General features: G+C 37.2%; 2 protein-coding genes across 2 annotated transcripts; both read left to right on the top strand.

The window, feature by feature from the left end:
- The first annotated feature begins 527 nt into the window (after positions 1-527).
- Positions 528-1184, top strand: LOC140821396 (splicing factor 3B subunit 6-like protein). The gene has a single exon (XM_073181873.1). The coding sequence runs from the start codon at positions 615-617 to the stop codon at positions 996-998; it is 384 nt and encodes a 127-aa protein (XP_073037974.1). The 5' UTR covers positions 528-614; the 3' UTR covers positions 999-1184.
- Positions 1185-8808: 7624 nt separating this feature from the next.
- Positions 8809-10407, top strand: LOC140821403 (rust resistance kinase Lr10-like). Its single transcript, XM_073181881.1, has 2 exons — positions 8809-8950; positions 9048-10407. Exon 2 carries the CDS (start codon positions 9072-9074, stop codon positions 10383-10385), a length of 1314 nt encoding a protein of 437 aa, XP_073037982.1. The 5' UTR covers positions 8809-8950; positions 9048-9071; the 3' UTR covers positions 10386-10407.
- Positions 10408-10438: the final 31 nt, after the last annotated feature.

Here is a 10438-nt window from a genome sequence, read left to right as displayed (position 1 = left end):
CTAATTATGTTGAATCGAGTCAGATATTTATATTTTTAAAATTTTAATTCAAAATCAATTTTTAAATATTTGACAATTTGAACTTGAGATTAACCCGATTAAAAATTATAGAATTTGCAAAAAACTTTTAAAATCAACTAATTTCGAAAAGGTATTTAGTAATTTCAAAAAAATAATTTGATTATTGGTAATTATTTGAAGAGTAGGTCTCTTGTGAAGCGGTCTTACGAATTTTTATCTGTGAGATGGGTCAACCCTATCGATATTCATAATAAAAAGTAATACTCTTAGTATAAAAAATAATATTTTTCATGGATAACCCAAATAAGAGATCTATCTCACAAAATACGAGATATAAGACAATCTTACATAAGTTTTTGTTTATTTTAAAGATTTTTTTAGCAGAAATTTAAAAAAATCTAAAATTACATAAAAAAAATTGTGTTTCTTCGGGGAGTTTTTAGTAATTTCACATATGCTGTATTCTAAATCGCCCCTCGGAGTGGCTAGCTGTATTATATCATATTTCCAAGTAGTATACCAAAGCTCCCAATTCCCAAAAATCCCCATTTTACAGGCGGAACTCCGAGCCCAATTCCTCCTATTGAAGTCGAATGGCAGCCATTAGCCTCCGGAAGGGCAACACGCGCCTCCCGCCGGAAGTTAATCGTGTTCTCTACGTACGCAATTTACCCTTCAACATAACGAGCGAGGAGATGTACGACATATTTGGGAAGTACGGCGCCATTAGGCAGATCCGCGTCGGGACCAATAGGGATACGCGTGGCACAGCTTTCGTGGTTTACGAAGATATCTACGATGCAAAGACCGCCGTCGACCACTTGTCGGGGTTCAACGTGGCGAACAGGTATTTGATTGTACTGTACTACCAGCAGGCGAAGATGGGCAAGAAGTTTGACCAGAAGAAGAAGGAGGAGGAGATTCAGAAGCTGCAGGAAAAATACGGTATTGGCACTCCTGCTTCCAAAGACAAGTAGTGTGTTGAGGCGGTGCTTATTTTGAATTTGGTAATTTTGTGTGTTTGGCATGAAACAGGAGGTTATTGAAATGAGATTTTCCTTTTATGGTACGGATTTCTGTCGTGTAGAGATATGAATTTATTGTATTTTTGAAGCAGTAATGTGGACAGGTTTTTTTTGTTAAATATTGTCTGAGTACCCTTATGATTGAAGCGGAACACGTAGTTTGGGTCGTAGAACTGCTGTGTCTGCGTGAAATTTGTGAACCAGGATAGAAAAATTGTCAAAGTCTTAAATTTAGCACTTTAGCGGTTATAGAAACGTATTTTATTGTAGCACGTTTTTACCTTTCCTTGTTTATAAATAGTTGTGATCATTAGTTAGAAAGCGGAACTCTTAGATCAATAGAAAGAAGATTGCAAAAACGGTGAACATTTTATCACCACCAATCTTTGTGTTCAGATTAGTTTTTCATTTTCAACATGGTATCAGAGCTAGAGAATTGATTGCTGGAATTGATTGATCTTTCTTCCTTGCTGTTCCTAGCTACCGAGATCTAGAATCAGTATCTCAAATTCATTTCGATGGCTTCTTCTGCAATTGATATGCTGGATCCACTTTGCGTGAACTCATCCGACACTCTAGGGCTCAATCTGATTAATGAACAATTGATTGGCACGGAGAACTATGGAATTTGGAGTCGCGCAATGCAAATCGCGCTGCGAGCTAGAAACAAGCTAGCATTTATCGATGGGAGCTGCAGAAAACCAGACACTCCCTTAGATCGAGCACTACAATGGGAAAGATGCAATGCGATTGTGCTTTCCTGGATAATGAATGCGGTATCGAAAGAAATTTTTGGTGGAGTTGTTTATTCCACGGATGCTGCAGTGGTATGGGCCGATCTAAAGGAACGATTTGACAAAATTAATGGTTCAAGGATATTTGCTCTTCACCGAGAGATAGGATGCCACATTCAAGGTACCAGTTCGATCTCAACATATTACTCGAAACTCAGACAGCTATGGGATGAATATGCGTCTCTTGTCACTTTGCCTATATGTGCATGTGAGTCTTCGAAGAAGTTTATTGAATTTGATCAGCAACATAAGCTTCTTCAATTCCTTATGGGGCTTAATGAAAGTTTTGTTCATCTCCGGAGTCACATATTGATGATGGATCCACTTCCTACTGTGAGCAATGCTTTTGCTATCATATCACGAGAGGAATCGCATCGAAGTCTATTGAATGTGCCTCCACAACAACATGAACCCTCTGCTTTCTTCTCTGCTCAAAACAAAAGGAGGAATGATGTTCGATGTGAACACTGTAATCTACCTGGTCACAACAAAGAAAACTGCTGGAGGATAGTCGGCTATCCTTCAGGACACAAATTCTATAAGGGACCTTGGAAAGGAGGTAATCAAGGAGGTAACCCGAGATATTACAAAGAAGGTCAGGAAAAAGGAAAAGTGATAGGGAGAGCTAATACTTCTGCTGTCACTGGAGAATCTGAGCAACAAAATGAGACCAAGAGTGTAGGTTCCTTCTTTACACCTGACCAATATACTGCTATTTTGAAGATGCTGGCCAAGGACAAAGTGGATGGTGATCAAGCTGTTGTCTGTTCGAACATGGCAGGTACTAAAAACTCTTCTTATCTTGATATCAAGTGGATAATTGACTCTGGTGCTAATGACCATATGATTGGATATCATGCAATGCCACATGTTCTCAACTCCTATGCAGATACCACGGGTTCCATCCATTTGCCAAACGGTAGTTCCACAAAAATTAGCAGTCTAGGTACCATTCCCATTAATCAAACCACCTCCATTTCAAATGTCCTCATTGTGCCAGATTTTCATCATAACCTCCTGTCCATATCTAAGTTCACTGCAGATCATCACTGCTTTGTCACTTTCTTTCCTCGATTTTGTGTATTTCAGGACCTCTCAAATGGGAAGATCGTGGGGATTGGTAGAGAAAAACAAGGATTATACTATCTCATCAATTCAAGTTTGAAGTTTTTAGACCCACGCCCTGCTCCTTCACTGTCTTTCAATAGATTATCGTTGTATAGATCATTGCTTTCGGCTGTAAACAATACACAACATTCTGATGTTTTGCCAGCCACTTTATGGCATCAACGTCTAGGACATATATCTTTGACTCGAATGAAAATGTTACCTTTCTTATCAAGTTGTGTTGATCTATCTCACTGTGCTATTTGTCCTATTTCAAAACAAACACGTCTGGCATTCCCAAAATGTAGATCATTTATTTCGTCTACTGCTTTTCAACTTATCCATATGGACGTATGGGGACCTTTTCACACAACTACATATAGTGGGGAACGATATTTCCTTACCATTGTAGATGATTATACACGTACAACTTGGGTATACCTTATGGCTTCAAAACTTGATGTGCTCCCAATGATTAAGAGATTCATAGCTCTAGTTCAAACCCAATTTGTCACTGTCATTAAGACGATTAGAACGGATAATGCCATGGAATTCTTTCAACGGGAGTGTACTTCCTTATTTCATTCTTTAGGGATTGTGCATCAAAGTTCTTGTCCCTATACACTTCAACAAAATGGATTAGTGGAACGTAAGCATCGGCATATCCTTAATGTTGCTAGATCCCTAAAATTTCAAGCTTCCTTACCAGATAAGTATTGGGGTGATTGTGTCCTTACCTCGGCATATTTGATAAATCGTACCCCGACACCTCTTTTATTGGATAAAACACCATTTGAAGCTTTGTTTGGAATTTCTCCTTTATACTCACACTTACGAGTCTTGGGATGTCTTTGCTACGCATCCACCTTACCCAAGGGAGACAAGTTTGCTCCTCGGGCTAGTGCTTGTGTTTTCCTTGGCTATTCCAGTTCACAAAAAGGTTATAAGGTCCAAGATTTACTCACACATAAGCTCTTTGTTTCAAGAGACGTTGTGTTTCATGAGACCAAGTTTCCGTTTGCTCAAACACCTTCCACTGTACCTATATTTACCAATTCACCTATTGAGTCACCCGTTGATTCTATCCCTCTTAATCCAATACCACAAGAATGTGTTCCTCGACGTTCTACTCGTACTTCTCGACCCCCCATCTGGTCACATGACTATGTGTGCACTAACTTTTCTTCCTTACATCCCATATCTTATTTTCTTACCTATGATCAGTTGTCTCCTCAATACAATTCCTTTCTTTCCAATATCTCTGTCACCCGAGAACCTACATCATACCATGAGGCAATGCTTGATCCTCGTTGGGTATCTGCTATGGACCTTGAGCTACAAGCTCTTTCCAATAACCGCAATTGGAAGATTGTTGATTTGCCATCGGACAAGGTTCCCATCGGCTGTAAATGGGTGTATAAAATTAAATACAATCCTAATGGCAGTGTGGAACGATACAAAGCTCGCCTTGTTGCCAAGGGATATACTCAGTTATATGGTGTGGATTTTCATGACACGTTCTCCCCTGTTGCTAAAATCACAACCGTTCGGTGCCTTCTTAGTGTTGCATCTATGTCCCAATGGCCTCTATATCAAATGGATGTCACAAATGCATTCCTTCAAGGGGAGCTTGATGAGGAAATTTATATGACTCTCCCTCAGGGTCTTCGAAGCCAAGGGGAGCATGATAAGAGCCTTCGAAGCCAAGGGGAGATTCGAGGGACAAAAGTGTGTAAGCTGATGAAATCTTTGTATGGTTTAAAACAAGCATCAAGACAATGGAACATTAAATTTGCTTCAATCATTATAGCTGCTGGTTTCTTACAGTCGAAACATGATCATTCTATGTTTGTGAAGAAAGAACAACAAGCTGTTACTATCTTGTTAGTGTATGTGGATGATATAGTGATCACGGGTAATCATCAAGGTTCAATTGATGCACTGAAACAACATTTACACAACCACATCAGAATCAAGGATTTGGGAACATTGAGATATTTTCTTGGCATAGAGGTTGCTCGATCAAAGATTGACATATGTTTGAATCAACGAAAATATGCTCTAGAACTCATTTCGATGCGGGCTTGGCAGGTGCTAGAACTAGTAATACACCTATGGAACAGAATATCAAGTTCACTTCAAAGAATTTTGATGACAGTACAAAGAAAGATGACAAAGACGATCCTTTGCTAGAAAATGCTGGTGAATACAGAAGACTAATTGGGAGGCTGATATATCTAACTGTCACAAGACCGGACATATGTTATGATGTACAAACGTTGAGTCAATTCATGAATAATCCAAAGACATCACATTTAGAAGGAGCATTGAGGGTCCTAAGATATCTAAAGTCTTCACCTGGGAAAAGTCTTCTACTCACTGCCCAAAAATCATCATATCTTACTGCATATTGTGATTCTGACTGGGGAACATGTCCTATGACCAGAAGATCAATCACTGGGTACTGCATTAAACTTGGAGACTCACTACTGTCATGGAAAACAAAAAATTAAGCCACGGTCTCAAGGTCTTCAGCTGAAGCAGAATATAGGGCCATGGCAAATGCAACATGTGAAGTGATTTGGATAGTAGGGATTCTGAAAGACATGGGAATAGAATTGACACTTCCCGTGACTATTTGTTGTGATAACACTGCAGCGATACATATTGCGGCCAATCCGATGTATCACGAGAGAACAAAACATATAGAGATTGATTGCCACTTAGTACGTGAAAAGATATGTGAAAAGTTAATCAAAACGTCTTATATTCCCACAGGAGAACAACCAGCAGACTTGTTCACTAAAGCACTTGGGAAGGATCAACATCAGCATCTTATATCCAAGCTTGGAATGGTGAACCTATTTCAGGAGTCTTAAATTTAGCACTTTAGCGGTTATAGAAACGTATTTTATTGTAGCACGCTTTTACCTTTCCTTGTATATAAATAGTTGTGATCATTAGTTAGAAAGCGGAACTCTTAGATCAATAGAAAGAAGATTGCAGAAACGGTGAACATTTTATCACCACCAATCTTTGTGTTCAGATTAGTTTTTCATTTTCAACAGTAATGTCCTTTTGATAAAGGGAAATATGTGATACTATAGTCAGAGAAAGATGAATATAACTGCCAAGATTTGCTGCTAAATATGAATGTATGATAAGAAAAGGGTGAATATATGTACCAAGATTTGTTTTTTTTACCTATTTGTTGGAGCATTTTGCAGTGATGAAATTGTGGAAATGGGTGTTTGTGGTGTTAGATCTTGTCATGTAGTTGGTAAGCAATTGTTCTTTTTGTGAAAGGTTAACTCGGAGCTTCTTTTGTGATAATTTATATCAATAACAAAGGCCTAGATCTTTGTTACCCATTGTTTATCAGGTGAATCTGCTAGCATACTGGCCAGTAGGCTCTTAATTTAATAACTCAAGAACCTATTTATACATGTAGTTGAGTAAGTTTCCTGGTACTATTGTGTAATGGACTGAACTTGGGATTTACACACGTGCGGTACTACTAGAGCAGAATGCAATACTTGTTTGCTACCTTCATTTCCTGTTATATTCTCAGAGTTGTTACTTAGGCTTGTTAGAGGAATTCCGTGATGGCTTGACATGTTGCTTTCCAGTTTGTTTTGGTTACCCTTTGAAATTAAACCCATTTTTGTAAGAGAAAGGGAACTTTAACTTGGCCATGGCCATAATTTTTCCAGACAGGGACTTAAAGTTACTATTTGACAAGCCTTTAGTTAATATAATAGGCCTTAATTGGAAGTATCTTTTGGCATTTACCTATTGTAGAAGTTAAAAGATATCAGTATCAGTATCAACATCTTAACTAACAAATCTAATATCCGCATGCAAGTTTTGCCCTTTCCTCCTAAAACGAAGTTATAGTAAATACACAATGACAATTACCTCTTTGTGTTGGATATGCGTAAAATCATTCAGTCAACACACCTCCTCTTCGTTCCTTGGATTTGGTACTGCATTGGGTTGGGTATGGACACATCTAAATGTTCATATACTTCAAATATGAAATTATATTATAATTTTGTTGGACGTTACTCTCGCCAGCACTCGAACGATAAATATGATTTAAAAAAACGACTAAATTTTACCTATTTAAAATTATCAGAGCCTGAAATAGAAGTGTAGAACGACCTTGAAGAGATCTTTTTTTAGAACTTTTCCTTCTCGAGACAGTACCAATTAGATCCAAACAAAATAAGAATCGACTGTCGCAGGCAAACCACTTGATTGTAGCGTAAACGTAAAAACCTTATAAATAAATTAAAAACATAATGATTAAAATTAGGAATTATGAGATTCAAAACATTAATTTTTATCACATATTCCTTAAATAATAATAAAAAATTCACATTCAAAACATTTAACATTTTTGACGAAATGATTAGCCTAGTAGAATTTCATTTCTTCTTTTCGTTATGGCTATAGATTCACGTTATTATGCGAATTAAAATGTATTGTTAATTTATTAAATTATACTAATATATACTATTAATGGAGGTAAATGATGAGGAAAGATGAAGGCAAGTTTGACCAACTTGCCTCCTATGCTTTTCCAATTATTATTGTTGGAAAATTGGATTTTGTATCCATCTAAATAATACAAAGTAATTAGATGTAATCAACTATAAATATATTGGACGAACGAAATGTATGTCATGTCACCAATAGAATGTTATAATATGTTTAATAATAAAATTTGGCATTTGCCACTTATTGCAAACTGCGATTCATGAAGTTTAGGCTTTATCAAACAAAACAAAAAAAGGTACATAAAAATATTGCTTGTGGTAGCTGGTATGGTATTGCAAAATTGACATTTTAACATTTAGAAATTTCTAACTTTTTGTAGCATTGATTTAAAAACAATTGGAATCGACCCACTTTATTTCATTTATTATTTTCTCATTCCATTTTTTTCGAACTAATTTTCTCATTCATTTTTCATGTGCATAGATAAACGACATTTATATTTTATGATTATATTATATAGTCTTGTGGAATACGCAACCAATGACTTGAACAAGTTGAAAACGATCGGGAAAGAGGAAGGTCGTTGGAAAGGGGATGATCCCCATTTGATCGATTTAATCAAACAACATCAAAGTTTTTTTTTATAAAAAAAATGGGAGGAGATTGATATAATTGGGTATTGAGTCTCAAATTCGAGATTTTCGTATCAAATTTGAGATTTTGATAAATAAATATAATTGTTCAACATACTTCTGGCTAATAGGATAACGTGTCTTGGTAAATTAATTCATATATTGTCATATCTACAAAAAAGCTCGACAAATCCATAGAACAAGACAAATTGCAACATCATGCTAAAAAGGGTAATTTATTTTACAAAACCAATGAAACCAAAAAAAAAAGAAGAAGAAGCCGAAAACCTTGTAAACAGACTATTAAATACCGTATAATTTATTTTAAAATTATAGATTCCTCTAATTTTAACATTATCATCTATAATTTATTTAAATTATATTTCAAATGTCGTCTAATGCACATATTTTTAATGTATGACTAATTATTAAATTTTTAATATTATAAAGAAATATATTCTAAATAATGTAATGAAATATATGCAACGCGTATGTCGAAAATATTAAATGCAACGACTCAAAATTCAAAGTCCTCCATGATTGTCTCACATGTATCTTGGCTTATGTAATGTGATTGTCAATGGGAAAAGCCTAATCTCATTAATTATTTGGGAACTTCATTAGGAATTTCCCTCAACGCGTTTTTATTTATGATACGGAACCAAAACCAAGAAGATATTGATAGAAAATCGAACTCATGACTATTAGTACTAATGCGTTCATTTACTTCATCGACTCAAATACCCTCAGTATTTATAGATGACATTTACACAACCACACAAAATGACTACAATCACAGTGAAGTAAGAATAACAGAATCTTAAAATCTCAGAGTTGAGCATCAATCAAGGCCAAGAATTTAAACCAGGTGAGTTGAACGATGTACTTTCGCCTCTACAATATCAAAAAAAATGAAGTGAAAATTTCATATTCATATGATATTTTCTCTTCTTCTTATCTCGTAGGCTCAAGTACTGTATTTCTACGCCATGTCTTCATATTACGACAATACATCTCCACCATCAGATAACAATGATGCTGTGAGAGCCGTAGGTGTTGTTGTGGGCTTGATCGTTCTGGCAGGAATCGCGGTAGTCTCCTTGTTTTGCGCCAAGAAAATGAAGGGGGCAATAGTATCAGAACTACGGGCAGCTGTCACCCCTCTGCCTATAAATCACGTGATCCAAGTTTGGGAGGTTGATGCACCAACAATGGAGAATTTTTTCCGAGAATTGGCCGAGGAGAAACCGGTTCGTTTCACGGCTCAGCAACTCTGTAGTTTCACAAGCAATTATTCCATAGTTTTGGGGAGTGGGGGGTTTGGAAAAGTGTATAAAGGAGTGTTCCCTAATGGAGTAAAGATTGCAGTAAAAGTCCTCAACACCGGTGGCCCGAACAAGAGCATCGAGCAGCAGTTTATGGCTGAGGTTGGAACTATTGGGAGGACTCATCACATACACTTGGTGAGGCTGTACGGTTTCTGCTACGATCAGTTTATGAGTGCCCTTGTGTATGAATTCATGGAGAATGGATCCCTGGACAGACATTTGTTCAGCAAAGATCAAGAACTGGAATGGGCGAAGATGCATGAAATTGCAGTTGGAACAGCAAAGGGAATTGCTTATTTGCATGAGGAATGTAAGCAGAGGATCATTCATTATGACATCAAGCCTGGGAACGTGCTTCTTGACGCGAATTTTTCCCCCAAGGTTGCAGATTTTGGACTGGCAAAGCTTTGTAACAGAGAAGATACCCACGTTACTATCTCGGGATATAGGGGGACTCCTGGGTACCTGGCCCCAGAGTTTATGCTGAAAAATTTTCCTATAACCTATAAATGTGATGTTTATAGCTTTGGAATTCTGCTTTTCGAGATAGTTGGGAGGAGAAAAAACACCAGAGTTGGGGATTCTGGGGAAAGCCTTGATTGGTTCCCGAAGCAAGTGTGGGAGGAATATGAGAAAGGTGAGCTGCACGCACTATTAGAAAAGAGTGGAATTGAAGAGAAGGACATGGCCAAAGCTGAGAAAACGGCTATGGTGGCTCTGTGGTGCGTTCAAGATTCACCAGAGGCGAGGCCTCCAATGAGTGGTGTGGTGAAAATGTTGGAAGGTGGAGTGGAAATTATGCCGCCACCTAAACCATTTCATTACCTATTCTCAGTCAGGAATAACGTGCTCCAGCATCAAACGAATTCTGGAAGTGGTTCATGTTACACATCGAGTGAAGGAACTAATTCCTATTGGTACAAGGAGACCACACCAATTATGGCAAAATACGAGATAACTGTTGCCTCGTTGTAAATTATAAAACTAAGAAGTAGATGGGCTTCGCCAATTGTAGAATATATCAGCAT

The sequence above is a fragment of the Primulina eburnea genome, unplaced genomic scaffold (assembly GCF_022965805.1).
Source record: "Primulina eburnea isolate SZY01 unplaced genomic scaffold, ASM2296580v1 ctg55_ERROPOS1863358, whole genome shotgun sequence".
Classification (NCBI taxonomy): Eukaryota; Viridiplantae; Streptophyta; class Magnoliopsida; order Lamiales; family Gesneriaceae; genus Primulina; species Primulina eburnea.
The sequence above is the reverse complement of the archived record's forward strand: the minus strand, read 5'-3'. Positions and strand labels throughout refer to the sequence as shown.